This window comes from Coturnix japonica, chromosome 3 (assembly GCF_054131305.1).
Source record: "Coturnix japonica strain WE chromosome 3, WE-NBRP24, whole genome shotgun sequence".
In the NCBI taxonomy this organism is placed as follows: domain Eukaryota; kingdom Metazoa; phylum Chordata; class Aves; order Galliformes; family Phasianidae; genus Coturnix; species Coturnix japonica.
This window is the reverse complement of record NC_140665.1, coordinates 28,795,285-28,819,370: the sequence shown is the minus strand read 5'-3', so window position 1 is coordinate 28,819,370 and position 24,086 is coordinate 28,795,285. Positions and strand designations below refer to the sequence as shown.

General features: G+C 38.4%; 2 protein-coding genes across 15 annotated transcripts in view; one reads left to right on the top strand and one right to left on the bottom strand.

Moving 5' to 3' along the window:
- Nucleotides 1-2,493, bottom strand: part of KIF6 (kinesin family member 6) — a 121,419-nt gene extending 118,926 nt beyond the window's left edge. For 3 of the 4 annotated variants that reach the window (XR_014944664.1, XM_032443233.2, XM_085543161.1), the window contains exons 1-2: nt 2,363-2,490; nt 1,759-1,865 (exon numbers count right to left, since the gene is read on the bottom strand). Coding sequence is in view for 3 of the 4 variants with exons in the window: in XM_032443233.2 (XP_032299124.2) it covers nt 1,759-1,865; nt 2,363-2,428 (173 nt within the window). In the remaining variant the exon portion in view is untranslated. Of the gene's footprint in view, nt 1-1,758; nt 1,866-2,362 lie in introns of all 4 variants that reach the window. The other variant, XM_032443231.2, reaches the window with a different exon arrangement.
- Nucleotides 2,494-6,966: 4,473 nt separating this feature from the next.
- Nucleotides 6,967-24,086, top strand: part of DAAM2 (dishevelled associated activator of morphogenesis 2) — a 186,393-nt gene continuing 169,273 nt past the window's right edge. For 6 of the 11 annotated variants that reach the window (XM_085543159.1, XM_085543155.1, XM_085543158.1 and 3 more), the window contains exon 1: nt 13,449-13,556. The gene's annotated coding sequence lies outside the window, so the exon portion shown is untranslated. The other 5 variants (XM_085543157.1, XM_015857502.3, XM_015857501.3 and 2 more) reach the window with 4 other exon arrangements.

Here is a 24,086-nt window from a genome sequence, read left to right as displayed (position 1 = left end):
ATAAACAGCTGCTTCAGACTTTTCTTTCTGTAAAGAGTCCTTGCACTCTGAGCCTCTCCTAATATGTCAGATGTGCCCAGTCCCTTTACCACAGTCCAGAACTGGACACGACTTTCCAGGTAGTTTTCTGCAAACCTGATTTCTAGCCAGTCAGTTACAATCCTGTACTGGTGCATGTTTTTCTACCTCTCTAAGAGCAGGATTTGGCATTTCATTTCTCTATGTTGTACTTCATGAGATTTCTTCTGGCTTATTTCTCCAGATTCTCTGAGTAGCAGGACAGTCATCTGGTATGTCAACCACCCATCTCAGTTCTGTGTTGTCTGTAAAATTTAGTGAAGGTGAACTTGTTCCCATCATCCAGATCACTAATGAAGTTGTTAGATAGAACTGGATTCCATATTAATTACACCACCAGTGAATGGCCTCCAGATGGATTTTGTCAATCTGCCTGGGGGTAGCAAGGCCCTACAGAGGGATTTGGACAGGCTGGATAGCTGGGCTGAAGACAGTGAAATGAGGTTCAACAAGACCTCATTTTGGAAATACTTTTTATACTTCAGAAGACTTTTGGATTGTTCATGCCCTGCTGTGCTGTTCCTCCTATCTGGAGCTGTGTATTAATATAGAACCTCACAGGGTATATAGAAAAGCCCAATGGATGTGCAGGGTATACAGCATCTGAAATAAATGCAATATATAAAACATACACTCTATTCTGCTAGCACTGTATTAGTCAAGTCATTTGAAGAATTGTATTCAACTCCCATACAAGAAAGTAAGAATAAAGGAGAATGATGTTGACCAAGAGAGACAGATTGCATGCAATTGTAAGGTTTGTGGAAGAAAAAATAATGCCTAATCCACAGTATTATTTTTCTGCTGCTTTAATTATAATAAGTCATAGTGTTTCTCAACATTCTTCAGTACAGACATTATAATAAATGATAGATAGATTCAGAATAAAAGTGTTCATTGGGCATCTACATCCTAAGCTACTTTTGCATAAAACCAAGTTGGAGGAGGCAGGTCCTCACTTCACAAGCAGAACAGATTTCCTTAGCTGATGTAAAATGACATCAGGCTAAACCGCAGATGTTTATCTGTGGCTCTTTTTTAATAGCACAGAACAACAGCATTTAATTGATTTGGTGTTAAAATAAAACCCCTTGAATACTAAGTTAAGAAGGTCTTTTTTTTTTTTTTTTTTTTTTTTTTTTTTTTTTTTAAATGGTTATATATCCAGAATTATTCACAAAAATTTTTAAATATTGTCTCTACATAATTTAATAGTACTGGTACTTATTATATGTTTCTAAAAATTATTCACATTCTACTGTGATATATCTACTGTGATAGTTCTGCTTCTCTCAACCCTTTTTAAAACTGTGTTTTGGTTGTGTTGAAAATGTTGTTTTTAAGCAGTGTTTTACATAATGGCACTTCAGTTAGTCTATGCCAGCTCATTAGGTCACACAAAAACAACACAGTGCTGCAATCACTTTTCATCGGCACATTCAAAACAAGCTGTGAGAGTGGAAGACTTGATAGATTAAGAAGGGACCCAACAAACAGAAGCAACTTTAGTGTTTATCAAACTCACTCAGTTGCAGAACATGATATGCTGAAGTGGTGCTCTTGTTAAGGGAACTGCATGAATACAAAGCTATCTGCACCAAAACTTAATGTTAGGAATAGGTTCCTCCTCTGTGATTCTACAGGTGTGTGTCAAGGTACAAAGGTGAGGTTTTTACTTACTTGAACTTGTAGCTCTCTCGCTTATTGTTGATAAATCCATCTGCTAAATCACGTGGCACAGTAATCTCCAGACTGGATGCAGATGTCTCATCATCAACTGAGTAAATCTAACAAGCACAGATATAAATAAGTTCAGCAACAGAACAGCACAGCCCTTAGATATAACATAGTTAATGAATATAGCAATATAGCATAGCAGAGCAAAGTAGTTCTACCCTAAACACTCAAGCACATCTCTCTATAGCTATTGTTCCATAAAAGAAGTGCATAGAGGTGTCAGCTTGTTCTCACATAGCCACTGCTGTAATATATGAAATGGATCAATAACAGTATGTATTTATTAACATTATTTATCAGTAACATTGTGGGTATTGAACAAAGCACAGCAAGGTAGGCATCTAAATCCACTACTTCTGAGTGTTAATCAGCAGAAGTGTTACTATTGCTATTACAGCAGACTAAGGGCAGCTCTGCATTACCCTCCAAAGCTCAGAACAATATTTAACCGTTAACAGCCTAAATTCTGTCAAACTCCTCAAGTTTTCTCGGTGGCTCCAAGCTGGCCACCCCATCCCGGCCAGCACCGAGCTCCCTCCCTACCCACCCCTGCTTGCTGTCGCCTGCCCAGCGGCTTCAGTCGAGCATACACCCTGATGGTTTCCTTCACCATCGCTGCTTCGGCCGCCGCGACGCTGCTGGCGTAGCAACAGTAGCCGTGCAACGCTACCCAGCCTGCGCCGCGGCGAGCCGCGGGGCCCCGTGAACAGCGTGCTCCGGCTGCCGTCACGGCTGGAGGGGGTAATTTAGAGCGTGAATGTATCTGTGTGCGAGGAAAACTTTTATTCTTTTAATCTAGTGTGAGGAGACTTGAACTGAAGGTTCCATTGGAGAAACAGACTCTGCGAGTTTGTTGTAAGAGCTTAACTTTTGAAGAGGTAACAGTAGAATCCAGTTATGCTGCAGAATGGTTACCAAAAAGTTAAAGAGGAGACAGAAGTTGATGCCCTCCTATTCTGCCATGTTAGGCCTTATCTGGAGTGTTTTGTCCAGGCCTGGGGCTCCCAGCACAGCAGGAATATGGAGCTGTTGGAGCAGGTCCAGAGAATGGTTGTGAGGATGATGGGAGGGCTGTACCACCTCTGCTATGAAGAAAGGCTGATGGAGTTGGGCTTGTTCAATCTGGAGAAGCGAAGGCTGCAGAGAGAGCTCATTGTGGCCTTCCTGTAGTTGAAGGGAGCTTAAAACGAGAAAGGGGATTGACTTTTTGCACGGTCTGATAGCGAAAGGACAGGAGAGAATGGCTTTAAGCTGAAAGAGGGGAAATTTAGATTAGATGTTAGGAAGAAATTATTTAGATGGTGGTGAGGACCTGGCACTGCTGCCCACAGAAGCTGTGGGTGCCCCATTCCTGGAGGTGCTCAAGGCAGGTTTGGGTGGGACTCTGCCCATGGTAGGGATTGGAACTAGATGACCATTAAGGTTCCCTTCTAACTTGAGACATTCTATGATTCTATTTTGGTGAGACGTAGTAGTAAGGATTGCAGTGATTACAAGTCCTCTGATCAAAATTAAGTGAAAGATCTGGGACTTAATTATGGAAGAGGATAGAAATTTCTTTAACTCAGACGTGGGAAAAATATGTTGAGCTTCTATTCCAAATAAGAAAACCATTAGAGGAAAGGTTTTCTGTCCCATGTGAGCAAATAACTATCTCAGAAAGCATCCGAGGAACAAGTAGTGTACCTCTGAGGAAAGAAACAGGAAAGAACTAATTACCAGCTGAAGTAAAGCACAGAAGCCTGAAAAGTCAAAATGAAAACAAATGGAAAATATTACTTGGTGATTAAATAGAGAGCAGAGAAAAAACAAGATGTCAGAATGGGATAATGGAGTAAGTACTGAGTACCATCTCAATGCTGCCTAAAAACTATAATAATAATAATAAATAATAATTAAAAAGTGTCCCTTGTCAGCATAGATTGGGATCCTGAAGATCAGAAGTGACTAGTTAGGCAGAGGTGCTAGAGGGAACTTACTGCAGCTGAGTGGGAAGCAGAACCTCCAGGGTCTGATGAATTTGATCTGAGGAAAGGGGATCTGGGAGGAGAGAGGTGATGATAGCAGTCCCATAATTCTGAAAGTATTAACATGTTTAGTTGTTTTTGCATTTATGTACTTAATTTAGTGTAGAAACTGACAAGAAAGAGTGCAGTGTTCTTGGAAAGTAACAAATGGGATTGTCAACTATGTTAGCAACTGTAGTAGAACTGTTAAGTCATGGCTTGAAACAATGATTGAGCACCTGGTGGGAAAGCAGGGCCAACCCAGGGGATGCCAGGTGCATGCATTGTACCTGAGTGATCAGAACGGGTGGGGCCAGGGTCCTCTCCTTCCTGGACCTCATGTTGCAGACCAGAAAAGTTTTGGTTTCCTTTTGATTTGCTTTGTCTTCTCTGGGAAATCAATTACTACTCCAATAATTTATGGTAAGCCTCAAAAATAAGTGTTGAACATTTTCAATTAATATATTTGAGAAAATGTATCATGGAACATGTGTAACCTATAGGCTAGAAATAATTATGTAACTGTATGTAAGATTAGAGTTATGGTGTTTGGCAGTTGTATGTTTTAAGAAGTGTAGCCACTGCTTTCTGAATTAAGAGCTGCAGCATCTGAAATAATCATATATACTTATTGCTGTAGTTTACTTCTGATTAAAAATAATGCAGGTCATAGTATAAGTTGGAGCTGGAAGTTCATGGACTTGTGTTTTATTATGTCACTTAGCATCTTAATGTGCTTCCAAATAAACAGTCTTGTAAGTTTTATTATAGCCCAAACTTTTAAATACTTTATTTATTTTCCCATTTCTCTAAAGTTTTAATTTTCATGGACTTATTTTTGGCAACTTTTGTGCTGTTTGGCTGAGATACTAATTAGGAGCTAGAACATTAAAACCTTTCCATTGATCAGCTGGAGTGGATGAAGAGTCAAAACTTTTGCCAGAGCCTGAATTTGTCTCATCATTGAACTCTGGGAAACATTAGTGCCAAATCTGTATCTTCTGTATGACCAGAAACCTTTTTCTTTTCTTTTTCTTTTCTTTTTCTTTTCTTTTTCTTTTCTTTTTCTTTTCTCTTTCTTTTCTCTTTCTTTTCTCTTTCTTTTCTCTTTCTTTTCTCTTTCTTTTCTCTTTCTTTTCTCTTTCTTTTCTCTTTCTTTTCTCTTTCTTTTCTCTTTCTTTTCTCTTTCTTTTCTCTTTCTTTTCTCTTTCTTTTCTCTTTCTTTTCTCTTTCTTTTCTCTTTCTTTTCTCTTTCTTTTCTCTTTCTTTTCTCTTTCTTTTCTCTTTCTTTTCTCTTTCTTTTCTCTTTCTTTTCTCTTTCTTTTCTCTTTCTTTTCTCTTTCTTTTCTCTTTCTTTTCTCTTTCTTTTCTCTTTCTTTTCTCTTTCTTTTCTCTTTCTTTTCTCTTTCTTTTCTCTTTCTTTTCTCTTTCTTTTCTCTTTCTTTTCTCTTTCTTTTCTCTTTCTTTTCTCTTTCTTTTCTCTTTCTTTTCTCTTTCTTTTCTCTTTCTTTTCTCTTTCTTTTCTCTTTCTTTTCTCTTTCTTTTCTCTTTCTTTTCTCTTTCTTTTCTCTTTCTTTTCTCTTTCTTTTCTCTTTCTTTTCTCTTTCTTTTCTCTTTCTTTTCTCTTTCTTTTCTCTTTCTTTTCTCTTTCTTTTCTCTTTCTTTTCTCTTTCTTTTCTCTTTCTTTTCTCTTTCTTTTCTCTTTCTTTTCTCTTTCTTTTCTCTTTCTTTTTCTTTTCTCTTTCTTTTCTCTTTCTTTTTCTTTTCTCTTTCTTTTCTCTTTCTTTCTTTTCTAATTTTCTGCTGATTTATTTCATCTTGAAATTGTTAATCCTTCCATGTAAATTTCCTTGTTCAGCTTTTAATAGTTTAGCAATGTCTGCAGTGTCTGCAAACACCATTTACTTGTCAATGTGTAGTGGCAGATTTCCTGCCTGAGAGGCTATGTTACAATAAACACATGTTCATTTACCCAATGTTGCTCACACATCTATATCCTGGCCATGGATCATTCATTTAGTTGCTGTTTAGACTTAGCATCTTTCAATTTGGACTCCCCAAACATATAACAAAGCAGTGAGTTTCAATGTGGAATTAAATTATCTTCAAATTCAGGTTGAATGTGGGACTCTAAGATTACGTGTAGAAGCAGAAAGATGTGCATACCTGTTTTCTTTGTATGACTGAAGACCTTTGAGTTTAAGTTGGCCAAAATTGAAAATAGAACCAAAATAAACCAAAAAGCCCTTCTGAGTTAATAGCTATGCTTCGCTTTCTTTCTTTTATTTCTTCAATTAAATAGTTGTAACTTTCTTGACAATTATTACAATGCAGTTCTTGGTCTTTGACATGGTGATTATAATGAAAATTCAACAGCACTCTCTATGTGTCATGTGTCAGAAGTATGTTTATGTCAGAAAGTGAGGTTCCTAATGACTGTAGAGATAGTTTGTCCAAGAGACAACACGTATACCAGTACCATTTGTTTATAGTATGTAGTTATTAATCTAGAAGTTGCTTTTACCATGAGAAGATCAGGAGTTTTATAACTGTTGTTCAGATTTGCATTGTTCTTTATCTTCCAGGAGAGGGCAGTGATTTGTACACATTGCAGTCAGATTTTTCCAAAGCTATACAAAGGTCGTTTATAATAGCCATCAAGTACTAGATTTGAAAATGTGGATAAACTCAGGTACTGAATTGTTTCTATGGGAAACAGTAATTTTGTCTGTAGATAAATTCACCTCAAAATTTTCTTCAGAACATTATATATATATTATTGAAACAGTAATTTTGTCTGTAGATAAATTCACCTCAAAATTTTCTTCAGAACATTATATATATATTATTGCAGATGAGTAACATATAAGAACTTGTTTTTAGGAAAGTAGATGAAGAACTTTAGTACTTACTATCATAAACTATTCTTTTGTGAACTAAGAAAAATGTTAGTGTATCCATAATAGTGAAGGGATATAAGAGAGGCAAGAATTTACACTAGATAAAATGTTGTGATTGTATAGGGAAGGTATCACACAGGGAGTGGTGTGTGAGTCTAAACGGTTGTGCATTTTTCCAGATGTATAGATCAAGTAAGATGTGTAAGAATTCCCTCTAAAATTTTGGTTTTGTTTTATATTTACAGAGGTGAAATCTCTTCAACTGTATGAAGAAGACTTACTACATGAGAATGAACTCTTTTGTTGCCCTGCCTGCTTGCAGGTAAATTTTCACTAACAAAAATCCAGGTGTAAAGAGAAGGATCTGTCATTATCAAAGGCGTATATGAGTAGTGTCACCTGGTGTTGTGATGTTTTGCATGCCTTTGTGGGCCTTATGTAGGTCCTAAAGTATGCTAAAGCACCTCCAGAAGCTTAATCTCATGTTGTGAATGTGATTTGGAAGTAGACCAAATGATGACTGCAGAAAGAGAGATGTTGGGAAGAATTATATAACATCTCAGGAAACAGCTAAGCTGTCTGATAAGCAGTTCTTTATATTACTTACTGGAGTTTTAGGGTAATGCTGGGTAAAGCTTAATTTTCTTGACTTGAGGCTCCTTCCAAATAATTTTGTATCTTAATTGTTGACTAATTTGTACAGTTATAGAAATATTTTTCTTGATATTTAAAGTCTCCAGGTGCCAAGTGTGTATCATAATTTTCTTCCACTGCACATGAAATTACTTAATGAATATTGGCTTGAAGGATTATTATCCTTCCAGCTAATTCCCAGTCCAACTCAACTTGCCTTTTCCTGGGCTTCTTGCCACATTCCATTTTTCCCTATGCTGCTGATGTTATGTAGGACTGAAATGTGGAATTATCTACAGTTCATAAAAGAATCAAATATTTTAGGCTGTTTTGTTCATCTATTATTAATAGACAGTAAATGCAAACATGAGCTAACAAAAGGCAAAGGATAAACACATTTAAAAAAGACCAGTTCCCAGAGAAATAATTTAAAAACCTGTCAAACAATTTCTGAAACATGGAAGAATGATGATTTCCCATAGATTCATTGTATATATTCTGGCACTGTAACTTTTGCTTTATATAATATATATATATTAATGTGAATATTTCATTGTAATATCTCAAAGAGATTTACACATTTCAGCAAAATCAGACTTACAACACCAGTGTGGATTTAAAAAGAAAAAAAAAAGCCAAGCCAAGTAATTAGTTGCCAAAAAAGGCATCTTTGCACCAGTTAGCAGCTTTCTGCAACTCTGCCATTACAGTCTCACAAAATACTTCATTCAGTAATTCCTATTTATTCTCCTGTGTTTAGTTTGCTTTTACAGTCCCTACTTTCTGAGGCTACTCATGGCCAATTTGATATAAATTAATTATTCTGAGTTTGTTTCTACATGAAGGAACTCGTGTTCTTGTGATCCTTCTACCACTTCCAGACATTATTGTGTGCTTGCATTGGTTTTGATGGCTACTGTTTCAATATAGAGTAATTTCTGTCAGTATCAGAGTTGGGGTGGAAGTGTCCTTATTTTCCAATAAGCCAAGAATCCGTGAAAGTGCTTAGTTGCAAATTTTTTAGTAATGATTTGCTGTTCAGTAGTCCCTTCACAATGAATATAGTCTCTTCGTGAAAGCTGACTGGCCTTGTGTTATTTTTCAGGCTTTCTTGTGTTTTTTCTACTCATTTAAACAGGTATTGGTTTTATCTGATGACAACAGCATGTTGAGGGAGGTGCTCATCTTCCTCTGCTCTGCCCTTGTGGGATCTCACGGTAGTGTTTGGCTCTGGGGCCCTGAACATAAACAGGATATAGGCCTGCTGAAATCAATCCAGAGTGGGTCTTTATTTTTGGTATTTAAGAAGAGCATAAAAGACAGTGAACTTAAATGATGTGGTTTCATTTTGTTCGCTTGTTTCATTTCTTATGTGTTAAAAAGTTATGGAATACTTAATAACAGTCAACATCCTATAAGTAGACTGTCTTAATTCCACTTTCTACATGTGAGCTAACCATGGTTACAGAAGGTCATTTTCGGCTTGGCTGGTGACAAAATCTGTGGCTTGAGCAGTCTGAAGAACATTTGTCTTTGTGCTTGTGTCCATAAGACAGTACCATGTTTCAGAAGTAGAACTCAAGAACTTAAGTTTTAATGCCTCAACTGCTGTTTATGTATGTCATGGTCAAGTGGCAACACAGGAAATGGCAGCTCTGCTACAGGAGGGCAGTGTAGCCACACGCGAACAGTGGAGCAAAACAGTAGAGCTGGGTGATTTCAGAGGTTAAACTCATAAGCCATAAGTTCAGTAGGATTACATTTGCGAAGATTTTGGAACTTGTACTTCATTTATTTTTTGTTAACAAATGATACAGAAAGAAAAACAGCAAAGAGGTTAAGAATTGGTAAACTGAAACATCTAAACTTGTGAAATGACAAAGTTACAGTACGTGCTTTGCTTGCACTAACCAAGTTTTTGGGACATTTGCTTCATTACATGCTCTAGGTACACAAAGGTGGTAGCAAGAGCTGTGAGGAGCTGAATGTCTTGACCTAAAATGCAGGGAGCCTGTCACATCTCACATTCCACCATAGCAGAAGTTAATAAACATATCAGTACCATAACGTGTTTTATGTAAGTTCTCATGGTGTTGTTTTCCATGTTTCTGTCTGTCAGTTTCCAGCATTTGATCTCCCAGCTTGAGTGTTCTTTTAATGTTATTAAAAATGTGATGTGCTTATCTATACTTCATTATTCCTTCCAGGCTTGCCAGTTTGACTCTGTGGGCCACTGATGTACTTGCATCCACCTCCACAGAAGAGATTTTCTAAGAAGTTGTTTAAAGCCATCATAGGAAGTGACTCAGGATAATTGCTAGTCTAATATACCCTCTTGGTTTCCTGGAATCTCTTAAATATAAATTATTTGCTAGAAGAGAGAATTTCTTAGAAACAAAAGAAATGCAATACGTCAGTCAAGACGCTTGATTTTGATACAGTTCACACAGTGTAACTATCCTTCCCATCCAGAATCCTCTGATATTTTGTAGAATATGGTGACTGCTATTAATACAGCTTATCACCAGTGACTCTTTTGTCTGCATGGCTTTTTTTTTTTTTTTCCTGCACATCACATATCTCTTGCTTCTTTGAAGTATCTGTGCTCCAACATTGCTCAGCCCAGTATGTGTGAAAAAGAAGCCAAGAGATTATTGGCCCACAGAGCTCTCAAATGACCTTGGTTAACCTGAATTTACTATAGAATTTTTTGGTGGTAAAAGAAATAAATATGAATTAGCTCTGGGAATAGGTAGTTGGGATGTGATACGTTACAAAAATATTCTTTAATTCAGATAATCTGTAGAAGCAGGAAAGTTCTAGTTTACAACTGTCCAAATAGCCTGGCCTCCCTCAATTCTCTTTGGTCTACTTGACTGGAGCAAAGGAGTCTGAGCTGAGCCACAACTCCCTGAGTGGGACAGAGCTTGCTCTTTCCTGCCTCCTGTTCTGCTAGTGGTGGTGACTGTGTGCTTAACACTTGCTATCCTCTGTCTACTCCCATGTATCAATGAGTACTCTCCATCAAGCTTAAGACTGTTGCTGAATTTAGTTTTAGGAGCTCTATCTGTAACTCAGCTTTTTAGTTCAGACTGCAGTGTTAAAGCAGAGTATTGCTTTACGTATGGCTTTAACACTGCTCCGCTTCTAATTGGAAGGCATCCTTTAGTTTTGTAAGCTTTGTTCTGAATCCTTGTTTTTGGGTGATTTTAATACTGGAAGAATCAGAGTATGAAATGCTTTCTTCCTATACCCTGGGTACCAGTACAGATTTTTCCATTGTCAAGAATTGATTATGGTACTCAGACACTTAACATCATTTGTAAGATTCTGCATGAACATCTCGTGTGTACTGTGGTACAGCTCCAGAGTGTGTTTCCTTCTCCCTTATTTATAAATTACAATCCCTTCTCAGGACATAGCAAACTATGGCAGTGTCTTAAAATGATTCTTCTTGCTGGCAAATACCTGTTTGTAAAACAGCACTGGCTTCACATTCCAGTGCTTAACCTGGTTACTGGCACCTGGTAAACCATGGTGCTGTTTCATGCATTAGAAGTGAAGACATCTAAGAAATCTATAAATGGTTTCACTCTGGTCAGTTCAGCAGTGAATTAAATCAGGGTGCAGAAGTACACAGAGAATAGGATTCTGTCATGCAAAATGAAAGGAAAATCACTGGGTGGATTCAGAAACGATGGCCAAGACTGTGTGCATCTGAGGACAAAGATAGAGTTCTCTGCATTCTTTGGTTTGTGCTATTCTTTTGAATGTATGCCATAACTGCATTTCCTGACTTCACTGGATTGGGAATCCACTTCACTGGATTCTTCTTTACCACCCCTGTTCTTAGGTAATGATACAGTCCACAGCTTGTATCCACAGTCTAGATGCATTGTTTTCCATTCTTCATGTACTGAATCAACAGGTATCTAAATATTGCTTGAGAGGTAACATATAAGCCCAGAGAGCTTGTATGGCCTATTCCACTATGGCAGCAAGAATGGCATTTGAATATGATTTCATTTCCATTGGTTTATTATTTTATGTAGCGCTAAGGGAGTGACAACTATACTGGTATAGTTGCTGCTGTGTGTTTTAGATTTGAGGAACACATGCTCTCTTGTTTTGTCAGTCACGTGCTAGTGATGTCAAGGGTCCCACTCTGTTCTCTGTTTTTTAGTGTTGAGTAATGCCTATGCTTCTAGTGGTCCTGTGTACAAAGTTGTTTTTCAGTGTCCCAAACTGCACACCTCCAGTATCATTTGGGAGAAGTACTGCTTTAAATAAATTTTGATTAAAATTGAACTAATTGTGCTCATGAACATGAACTCCCAGCCCATTAGAGAAAGTCCAAGTTCTCCTGTATCCGCGATAGAACTAGGTATTGTCTACAAATGGGATCCTTGCGCTCTTCATATGGTGTTGTATTCTGTAAAGGGCTCCTGTGGAATAAGCCATATGTGATTTCTTTTTTTGTATAGGTTTTGAATATGCAACCATACACAACTGGTTATACTTCCTTTTCATTTCCAGAAAAAATACAGCAGATTCATGGAGATACTGTCATACTTAGCACTAAATTGAATACCTTAGCACTTCTATCTTAAGTACAAAGAAGGGAAGCTTTTCAGAGAGACGCCATTTTCTTTTCAAGGTTTATTGGTCATAGCAATGATAGGGCAAAGTGTGAGGCTAGCTGCCATCAAAAAATGATCAAAGCAAGCTTTATTTGAAAGCCTTTGAAGTTGGTCACATGATTTTATTGATTTGAAAGCGCTCTGGCTCATGCCCAGAGGTGATGATGGTGGAGAAGAAAGAAAGCATATGCTCATGGAAAACAAATCCATACAGCCCTTACTCTACCAGTAAGTTATACAGAAAAGTAAAGCTTTTGCTTTACATTTTTAAATAGCATTCACATCTCTGAAGTGATACCAAGGCACATACTGCTTATAATTGTTTACAAATTGAGATTATGGTGTGTAAACAAAACAAACAAATAAAAAAACAACAAACAGTTTGTTATAATAGCAGTCTATGTTTATAGATTCCTCCAGAAACTGTTGAATAAGCTTTGAACTTCTTACAGACATTTGCCTATAGTCAGACAAGGATTTTAACAAATTTCTCTTAACCTGCAAGCCTTAATTTCTTCATCTCTTAAATGGGACTACTGATGCTTACCTCAGCTCCTAAATGTAAAAAAAAAAAAAGGAATGTTATCAACTCAAATTTGTCAGTGTTTGCCTCAGCAGGATTATAACTTAAGAGAATTTTGCTCTTCAAGTACTACTTAACATTAATGCTGATAACTTCTAATTCAGTTTTTGCTCCAGCATCTCTTCTAAATTGTAAGTGGCTTTCAGAGCAGGTGAAAAATATCATACTGTATGGTTAGCAATGTGTACCAAAGAAATAACAGAAATAGAGATGTAAAAAGGCAGAATATAATAAAAAACAAAGATCAAATGAATTTTCTGAGCTGTTTTTTAATCTAATATGAGACACTTCAAGGTACTTTAATGTTAAGAGGGATGCTGGCCCACATGCACAGTGGAAAAAAATTCCAGCTGGAAGGGTTTAGTGCAAAACTGAAAAAGGATGTGGACAGGATGCTTAAAAGGGCTGTTTCACTCCTCTTATGGTTAAATCCAGTCAAAGCCTGGATCAGCAAAGGGCTGTGGGTTAAGAGTGAGTGGGGTGAGAGGGAAGCCTCACTGCCAGTCTTGAAGCACACAGTGTTAAGACACAGCTGTGACTGGAAAATGGTACTTTCCAAAAGGAGACTTACATGGCAGATAGTTATGTGCTGGGTGTGGGTATAATATACCATGGGTAGAAAAGTACAGGGATTGTCTTTTGCCAGAGACTTATGCAACCACATATATAGCCACCATTTCCTCCCTGAACCCCCTTGGTGGGGTTTTCTATGTGAAAGTGTAAAAATTACAAATTCTGTAGAATTGCAGTCTTGGCTCTACCTAGAGAAACTTTTAGACTGTTCATGCCATAAATATCTCTTGGAGGCTCTGACGTCAGAGGGTTTGGAGAGGGAGGTTGGTCTGCAACTGAAAACAGCAGCAGTTCCAGTCTCACTGCAATAGTACAGCCAGTGAGAGGAGCAGCACAGGCGTTTCTCTATGTGGATTATAGGACTGCAGAACAGGGAGGAACTGCACAGACAGACAGGCATTGCAGTGTAAGTGCAGCTGCTGCAGCAATTCTTCTCATACTTTTGCTTGTTTGCAAGATCAAATCCCTGCCAATGCTGCCTGCCTTTTTTTCTTCTTTTTTGTTTGTTTTTGTTTTGCTCTTGCTTTCCTCTGAGGGGTCCTGAAGACGACTTGGCAGTACATAGGATTCAGGTTTGGCTTGATTGCTTCTCTGAAAGATATGCAGAGGGGCTGATTATTCAGGCTGTTGTGCGAGTCTATAAATTAATTGGGTGGGGGGGGGGCAGGAAATGAAGGAGGTTGAGAAGGAAAAACATATCTCTAGGAAAATACTAAATTAGCTAAAATCTAGCTCCTTTGTATTCTAGAAGCAAGACAGCAAAATCTCATATGTAATCACTAGGCAAAACCCAACTTTCATAGACCATTTCACAATGCAAGATCTGTGGTTTTTTATTTTTTTATTTTTAACTCTTCAATCCCTTGTCAGATTATGCAGTAAGCAATTCCTCTTTCCTTATGGGAAAGAGGAAGTTTCCTGGCTTCTTGACAAGGCAGCCTTGTCCCATTTCTGTTTGCCAGGCTTCTGATGATAATAGATGATAGAATGCCTTGAGCCTGGATATTAAGGGCTCTCCAAAGAACTCACTGCTTCTGCAGAGAAAAGAGGCATCTTTCACATATAGGACCTAGCTGTAACTGAGTCATATATGAAGAAGGCAGCTACTGGAATTAGAGTGATTCTGTGAAAAATCTGCGGAGTTACTACTACAGACATACAGTGCAAGTCCTAAAGAGATCTAATGATTTGTAATTTTTTTCTGATTTTATTTATTTATTTATTTTTGTATTTATAACTCAGCAGCTCAGAGATTCCCAAGCCTAATCCACAGGGAGGTGTTATTTGTTTGCACCTAAAGATCTGTACTTGATTCATGTGATTTACCTTACCTCCCTTCCCTTCCTTGCTCACCTGGGTTCTCTCCACTCCAGGAGAGGTGGGAGCCATTCTGGGGACAGCCCTGGAAACATAGAATCATAATTGTAGAATGGTTTAAGATGGAAAGATGGACCTTAGAGATAATCTAGTTCTAACTCCCCAACCCATAAGGTGGTATATCTGTCCTCCTCAGTGGCATCTTCTCTAACCAAACTCTTGACAGAACTAAACCAGCTCATTTCCCCAGATGAATGGAAAAGTTTCTTCTGAGTGAATCTGATTTAGCTAAAACTTGTAGCAGTAAAAAAGCTCTTTGCCAATTAGAGTATGCTTGGTCTGTGCAGGTGCTGGAAGGAGAGATGACGCCCTTGAATATAAACACAATGCTGCACTGAGAAGCAGGAGCTATGTGAGTTGCACAATATGGTATGCTGAGCTGCTAATAATTGGCTTCAGCCAACAAGCAGTCATAAGAAAGGCTGTTGCAAGTTGCTGCTCTGTAGGCTGAGTTGTTTTGTTAATGGAATAAGTCTGCAAATACTTTTCCTCCTAAGGGGCTTGGAGTAGATTGCAGGGGGAATTAAGCAAGTAAGGAGGAGGAGGGAGTTTTCCAGAAGTCACTCTGACCAAAGAACTAATTAGCTGTGCTGAAAGTGACTGTAGGGTTGTCCCTTTCCATGACTGAGTGGTTGATAGCCAATGTGCTGGCTTATGTGATAGGAAAGCCTATGCTAGGAGATAGATACTCCACATTTAGTCTCCACTAAGAGATGCCATATAATGCAAAGCAAGCCAGACTGAGATAGATAAAAAGCAGCTGTAGTGACTGCATCTGTAAGAAAGCATGTGTTCTCAGAGATAGGTTCTGCAGAGAGATACTTTGTTAGTGAAACCTCCAGACTTGGTTTGGGATTTGGGTTGCCTTACTGTGATACTTCAGAATTTCTTTTCTCTCCCTCATTTATTTCTTAATAGATTTTCTTCCAATAGTGTAACACCTCCCTTTCTAAGAAGCTGCTTTATTTTCTTCGCAGCAGCCTAATCATGTTGGCTGGCCATGTGAAGGAACACAAATGTAGTAGATTTTTATGGACCTGTTTGCCCCAGTAAAAACTCAAGGGCTGTCACAGCCAAGATAAGCGTCTGTGAATAAAGGATGCTTTTTGATTCAGCAGTTGATCTGTTTCAGATGTATTGGCCAGAATAAAACTAATATATACAGAACAGGTGAAAGCTAAGAGGAAGGAAAGAATCACTAGGGAGAAAATTCTGGAAGTGGAATGCATTAAGCTGATTGAATTCCTTCTATCTGCCTTAAAGTGACACTTTCTGCAGGGGTCTGTGAGCTTGGAAGTTCCTTGTGGTCTGTTAGTCGTGGATCAGGGTGAAAGCTATGTCTGAGGGAAAGGCAGGAAGAGTACTGGGAGAGGTATAGTCACTCAGTATACTTGAGTCTGGATATAGTCATATCAGACAGGTAATTGTTAGTTCCTCTCACTGGTGGACAATGACCATAGAACAAAGCAATTAAAATGCAGTACATACAGAGCAGAGGTTTTTTCAGATTTGTTTTGCAAAATAGAAAGCAGTTTTTTATTACAGTTTATGACAATCACAGTGCGACCCTGAGGTTTTAAAGGCCTATATTATGTGTCCTGAAGTGCTGTCTCATGGTTTCTCGGAGCTGAGTAAGCAAATTTCTCTGGATAGCTAAGTGACCTTACCACACTGTATCACTTGCTCTGCTATTCCTAATGGTTATTTTGGTTGTGCTCCTCACGTATAGGAGAGATCATTCAGTTCATTTTGAAATTGGTAATAAAATTTCTTACCAAGTCCAAGTGTGCTCTGTCTGTATTTTATTGGCAGAGAGACATAGCTAGAGCTGAAGAGCATCTTGAATGTATCTCTCAGATAGTTCTGGTTTTGCTTTATCTTCCAACATTACCATAAAATTCCCCAAGCTCCAATGGAATTCCAGAAACCCATGTAGTCACTATAAGCCAGCCATCAGACCTAGCTGTTGAGCAATCAGGGGACACAATTTCCTGACACTTAAAGGGAAGGATGTGTGAGTAGTTTGGCTCTCAAAACTTTAATTGCTGTGAATTTTGAAACCTGGTTTGATCCTATGGAGATCTGACCTTCTCTCTTACCCACCCCAGCAGTCCCCAGGCAAGCATAGCGGATTCCACAATTAAAAGAAAATTGGCTGCTCTGATTTTCATTGGATGAAAGAATTTTCATGTATGTTCCTGTGGGGCTTTTTATGTTGTTGATAGGTGGCGGTATTGCTTATGGCTTTCTGTTTTCGCCAGCAATACTTTCTAATATCACGCTCCTTTAAACTGTTGCATTTGCAGAATATATACGAGCATGCCTTAGATGTGCTTCATTTCTTATATCTCTGCAGTTCCATTTATCAAACAGAAATAACAGCACTGTTACCACTCTGCATGTATCAGGCTGAGGTCTCGTTATCTTCTAAGCACTGTGTAGATACTGCATTTCATAGCACCGTGTAAATTAGTATAATGGGAATTATTAGGGTGGGATCTTAACCAATGTAAATACTTATGGGGACTCCCATGCACCTAGGATGAATGTATTCCAACTTAGGATTTGGCCTGATGTCTTTAGGTTGGTAGTTAGTTACCTGAGACACGTGCAGTGCAAGTCTGCTGTCATTTGTTCCTGCGCAAGTTTTTTGTAGTTCCATATTGTTCAAGAACCTTATTCCAGGATTCAATTATAATAGGCTCAAATAGCATCAGAATTTGGTCCAGAGAAACTGAGGCCCAAGTTGTGCAAAGTAACCTGTAATTTTGGCTCTTTATTTTTAGTGTCTTGTTAAGACACTTGAAAACTGAGACAGCCAAAATTATAAGCTGCTTTTGAAATGCTAGCTGACTGACTTGGGTGAATCTACATAGTGGGCTTGGTTTTTCTCACATGCTTTCTACAGCACTATAGCTCTTTGAAAGTCAACTAAGTTACTGCTGTTTCACAGCAGTGGGAGTCGCAGAGAAATGTGTCCCATATTTTCAGAAGCTCCCATGAGCTTTGTTGTGTCAGTCCTGTGCTCACTTTCTGGTTTTCTTGAATAACTGAGCTGTGCTTTGCTTTGATTTTCTGAGAGCCATGTAGCCACATGACCATGAATACATCACACACTAAGCAGTGCTGTTGTCACTGAAGTCTCAAGAATTTTAAGGGCTGCGTGTTAAAATCATTTGACCGTTAGCAGGCGCAGGCTTTTCCCTACAAAGTATTTCCCTTAGGCTTTGTTTGTGTCCTTTCATGTTACGTGTTAGATTTATGTTTCCAGTTTGTTTTGTATTTTAGCACTTGAGGTATTGGTTTCTTCTAGGGTCTTTATGACATCTCCTAATCGTAGGAATTTTCTAGATTTGGAACAGCATGGGATAACAAATCTGACCAGGTGCAACTTGTGTTTTTTTGGATTTGGTAGAAAATTTAATCTGAGAGTAGTGGAGACTTATACTAGTGATAAGGTTTCTCTGGATTTACAAATTAGACAGGCTGAAGGTGGAAAGAGAGAAGTAGATAAGAATGGGATGAAGAGGAATTTAAGGAGTGGGAGCTGGCAATTGTAATGATGTGTTTAGACTGCAAGAAAATGGAAAGAGAGTTAACCTTGAGGAACTAGGAAATACTTGGCAGTAAGGGAGAAATAGGCTCTCTCCGTGAATAACAAGTGCTTGCACACTTCCCAGTTTTGCTGACTACAAAGTATTAATCACTGCAGTTGATATTTCTGCTTATGAGTTCTGAAGTTCACATTTGTTTTTGTTCAGTGTATTTTCCTCTTCATTGTGTCCCAAGATGAATTAGATGCAGGCAATGTATGTGCCAGCCCAGCTGTTCCTTGAACTATGGGGAAAAGCTGAGCTGTGAGACCCAAAACCTCTCCTGTCTTTTTGGTATATTACTTTTTTCTTAAGGAAGGTATAGGCAAGGAAGCATTTTTACTGATGGCTTTTATTATTCAAGGTACTAAACAGAACTGATTAGAGGGGCTCTGTATTCTGTAAATAAATAAATAAATAAATTAAAAAAAAAAAAAACCTTAAAAAAAAAAATTGGATTATTGAGCCATGAAGACTTAAAATCTTCACAGAACTCCGTAGGAAAATATTCATTTTTAGTTGAAAATCAGGTCCAGTTTCACCTTTTAAGATCTGACCAGAAGATGAGTTCCTAGGGAATTTTTGTAAATTTAATACGCAAATGCACACACACTATAGGGGAAAAAGAATATTTCTATCAATGAGCACCATCAGTGTTGGGTTTGATTCTGGAAAAGTCATGTGACATTATATTTTAAGGATTTAATGATGTGGTAATACTCCCTTTTCCCAAGACAAAGCTGTGGGAAGAGATGAAAAATCTTAGGGAATGCGTCCACTAGTAGCTATTAAATATGATAACCTGGCTGTATTCCCATCAACTAGTCCTAAACAAATGAGAGGACTGAGCAGGAACAGGATCAGACTATATATGGTATTTTTGTTTGCTTTCTCTAACTATTTGCAGCTGGCTGTTATTTGGAGATAAAGTACTGGTTTAGATGGACATTGGATCTGACTTGTTATAGTCAGTTTTTATATTCTTGTGGTCTCCAAGAGACACAACACTGTAAAGATCCTCTGACATCCCAGCTGTTGTAAGAGGGAGAAACAATCCTCTCCTTAAGATCTGGGCTGAGGAAACTGACCAGGTACATATAAATCTTCACAAACTTGTTCAAATATTTGAGTTCTTTAAATGTCAAGAGCAATCATGGAGAAATTATACCTTCATTTTTAGCTCTGTCTCAGTCTTCTTGTCACTTAAAGAAAGTGACTGTCCCCCAGTTCAAAACTGGATTACAAACATTGTCAATTTTTGCATTAAAGATTTCATTGGCTCTTTCATTACAGTTATTTTTAGAAATGTTTCACATTTTCTCTTGAGCTAAAGTATTTCTGTAGATTTTTACATTTCATAAAGCATCCTCATCAACTGCACGATTGTTGCTGGGTTGTTTTGTTTGTTTTGTTTTTTTCCCCTCCATAATTAACAAACATTTTGTGTGCTTCCATTTTCCAGGAAAGCTCAGGGCTTAAAAAAAAAAAAAAAAAAAAAAAAAAAAGTTGAAGGCTATTTTTAGACTTTTCAGTCTGGTCTTGAAAAATCATTAATCTATTTGCATACTCTTGGTCCTACACTGTCATCTGTTTTCTTTCAATGCTGTGACAGAAATATGTGGGAATTCCACGTTGCTCTGTATCAGCCTGCCAGTTCCCCTAACTTCCTTGTCAAAGAAAGCAACCTTTTCAAGATGGAATGAAACTACTGTAGAGCTCTATAAGTATCCTTGCATATATCTAGTTGTGTGTAGAACTTTCCTGGACATCAGTAATGTATAACATGATGTAACTTGGTTTCCCTCTAACACAAAGCTATTTTGTTCCCAAAAATGTTATAGCAGTCTAATCCTTCTCTGTAAATATGAAGTCAATAAATCTTCAGCCGTAGCACTTTTACTTTCCATTGATTTAAGATCAAGCCCTTGAAAGCAGTGGGTATGGTATACTCATTGGCCAAATTGTTTCTTACAGAGCTGCAGCCATCTCCTATTTAGCCATTAGGGGTTATACCAAGAGAATGTATTCTTGCCTGCAATATTCCATTACAATGTTATGTGAGGACACAGGAAAGAGGTTTTATAACATTAGCAATTTATTCTTTGCATTCAGCACCTTCCTTTGGAAATTTTTACTGCTCTTAGCTCTCTTAGAAACTGAGGCACTGCCTATTCAGATGCCTGCAACGTGACTTGACTCTGTACTACCATATGAATACTCATTGCAGGCAGGTCTGTGTTTGACAAAGTCGTGGCACTTAAACTCTTAACGGTGCCTTTTATTTATTTATTTATTTATTTATTTTTACCAGATTGCAGGAGTTGGAAGGGATCTCGAGATCATTGAGACCACCTTCCCTGCTAAAGCAGGTACCCTATATTAGGTTGGTACAGATAGGTATCCAGAGAACTTTGGAATATCTTTATAGAAACCTCTCTGGACAACCTGTTTTAATTCTCTGTCACCCTTACCATAAAGTTCTTCCACACGTTGGTATGGAACTTTCTGTGTTCAAGTTTTAGGTCACTGCTTCTTGTCTTGTGACTACACATCACTAAGAGCCTGGTCTCACCCATTTGCCTTCTACCTCCCTTTAGATATTTATAAACATTAATCAGTTTCCCCTCTCAGTCTTCTTTTCCCCAGACTTAAAAGGTTACTCAGCCTTTCTTTGCAAGGGAGATGCTTCATGCCCTTTGTCATCCTCATGGCTCACTGCTGGACTCCTTCCAGGAGATCCCTGTCTTTTTTGCACTGGGAAGCTGAGAATTGGGCACAATATTCTAAATGTGGCCTCACCAGGGCAGAGTAGGGGGTGGGGGGGAAATCACCTCCCTCAACCTGCTCGTCATGGTCTTTTTAATGTATCTCAGGATACCATCACCCTATTTACAGAGGGTTTCTCACTCTGATTTTTATGCTTCCCAAAGCATCTAGTCATAATCCTCAATTCTTTTTTTCTTTATTTCCTCTCTGTCCTTCAATTAAAGTTTTTGTCTGCATTAAAGATACAAAACTCATGTATTTGCAGTAGTGATTACTTCTAAGAGATCTACCCTAACTAGGTGGAATGAGTTTATTTGTTTAATTAAACAGCACAAAATTGTAGATAGGATTTGTCAGGATATTGTTATTCCTTACAAATGTTTTAAAAAATGGAATTTAGTGCAGACAGTCTTGGTTTTCTCACTGAGTCACTGGCTGGGATGCCTGGACTGTGAGTACCCTGCTTAAATCCATTTGGCAGAATCCTGACCCCCTCCAGGCAGGTGACCCCATCAGCATCTGCACAACAGATGAAAGAAAGCAAGATCTTGACCAAACACGAGGGGACTTTAGTCCTTTGCTACTTTTGCAGCCATATATACAGAGGGAACCAATTAAACTGTTTCTAGCAGCTGAATGCACAGAGAGACAGTCAGTTCTCTGATCTGTCAGTATCCTTCTGCCCTGTTGTACAGGGAGAGAGCAATAACCATGCTAGGGCCCTGTCAGTATGAACTGTCTTCCAACTGTGCCCTACTGAGATATGAACTTGCCCTTGTTGCTTGTTTCATACTTCTACTGCCCTAAGGGTCAGGCATCCCAATGAGTGAATTTCTCTGGCTCTGTTGTAGAGGCCCTGAAATGTGTTGCCAGTGACAGAAGCACAAAGCTTGACCTTAGTCTTTCATCATCAGCAGGATTCGGGTACTCTGTGTGAGTGTTTCTAAGTCTTTAGCACTCACCATTACTAAGTTATATGGAGAAAAACAGATGCATTTTCTGACTAGGTGAAATTTTCCTGGGGGGACCCATGAACTGTTTTCCAGCTGTGCCTGGGCTTATCTAGAATAGTTTCATGTACCTGCTGGGGACACGTGTTAAGCTATAAATGTCCAACTGTGCCCTTTGTGACAGATTTTATGTTCAAACAGAGGCAGAAATTAGCAGCTCCTCACTTCCTCATCCTCTGCTTACTTGCAGTGGTGATGTTTAGTGTGCTCACGTCTATTGGGACATCTCTAGAGGCCCATACTCTTTCTGATTTTCACATCTGTTGGTGTAGCTAAGCTGCTGTGAAATGGGAGCCTTATCCAGGAAAAAGCCTGCAGTAAATACAAACTGGAGGTGACCTTATATAAAACATTAACATTTCTGTGTGGTATCACTGGACTTTTCATACAAAGCAGTTTAAGAATGCTGCTTCATTAGACTTTAGAGTTGATTATTCAATTACTAGCCATTATTTTTGCACAATGTATTGACAGATACCTGAAGAAAAACCTGAATCTTTATCTATGGTTCATATTACGTATACATCAATATTTTTTGTTTTCAATTTCAGATAAAGTGTTATTTGTAGCTGTATGTGTTTTTATCCAGACAACATGAATATTCAGAATGGATTAAATTATGATCACTATTATCATAGGTCAAAGATCAGAGAAGTGATACTTTGCCTTTAAATAATGAAATGCTTATGCGGCCTTGTCAGCTGCTTTAAACTCAGTGAAAATAGTGCCTCACTTTAGGGTATAAAATTTATGTAACTTTGCTTCTTGCTATTCAGTTGAAAAATCCTGTGTCAGTATGTAATATTACTGGGATAAAAGTGCTGTGGAGTCTGGACTGCATGTCTGTTATGTGGTGTCTGTGCCTGTAGGAAACAGGACGTGATGACCTTGTAGTCCTGTGGATGCACATAACACAGAATCCAATTGACCATCCTACAGCCTGTGGTGACATATGGGAGTGCAGCAAATTAAAATGGAAGCAGATGGTGAAAAAGCCTTCTCTGTGTTTTGCCTTCTCTTTTCTTTCAGGGATGTTGCCTGAAGTCTTTGATCCAAATAGCTTGCTGAGGAAGTATGTCTCTAAGCCACGATGAAACAGCACTGGATCGCTGTGAATTCTTTTGCTCTCTCAAGAATAAATTAATGTACAAAGAGGCTAGAGGGCGCTTAGCAATTTGGTCCCAGACTTGAGGACAGCACTTCCCCTATTTTAATCTGGAGCTTACTTCTGCAGGGTGAAAATTGCTATTAGTTGCTGTTGGCTGTTTGCATGTGTCAGGATATGTGCTTTCCCATGTGTTAACTGTTTACCTACCCTATCTACCTGCTTGATTGTTTGTAGTGGAACAGGCTGCATGACTGTGTGAGTTGTATTTTCTAGGTTTCCTGTTTAAATTGTGTGACCCTAAGTCCATGAGTTCCTATAGTTCTATAGTTACATTTGGTCTTTTAAAGCTAAATTTCTCACTGAAGTTTTGGCGCTTTATTTCTAGGGCTTTATTATGCCATTTGTCATGGGTTATATACTCTGTATCTTGTTCCTGCTGAAATAATGGGCCCTGTAGACACAGTGAAGCTCTCCCCCTCCCTCCAATTAAAATAAATAAATAAATAGCAAGCAGTCTCCCCAGTTCTGTGGTACTCAGAAACAGTTTAAATAATCCCTGTGCCATGCTGGACTCCAGTTATTTTCTGAGGGTCTCCTGACATGAACCTTTGGATTCACAGTCTGTTGTATGGCTCCTAGGCAAATGCACTGAGGCTTGAGTTTGTTCATTGGTCAGTTTGTATGCTTCTTCAAACACCAACTTTTACATATTCACTGAGGAAAGACACAGTAATCACTACATTATATTAGCGTCTGCATATCTGACACACCCAGTGATTTGTTTGCAGACTTTCCCACACCCTCAGAGTTGCCACTTCTTAGTTTGGGTCATTTTTACCATGGCTGTGTCAGATGTCATTTTCCCTCCAGATATTTTTGGGTGTAGCTGATTGCAGCAAGGAGGGAGGATAAGAGAAGTCTGCTTTTTGGAGGACGATATGCAGCTCACCTGAATTACATAATTAGAGAGTATTAGAACATTTCTGCTTATGATGGGTATTTTTTTTTAATTCTTTTTTTCCTCACTATATGCCTCCTATCTCTACACTTATGACTCTTCTTTCCTTTTGTTTTTCTTTCTT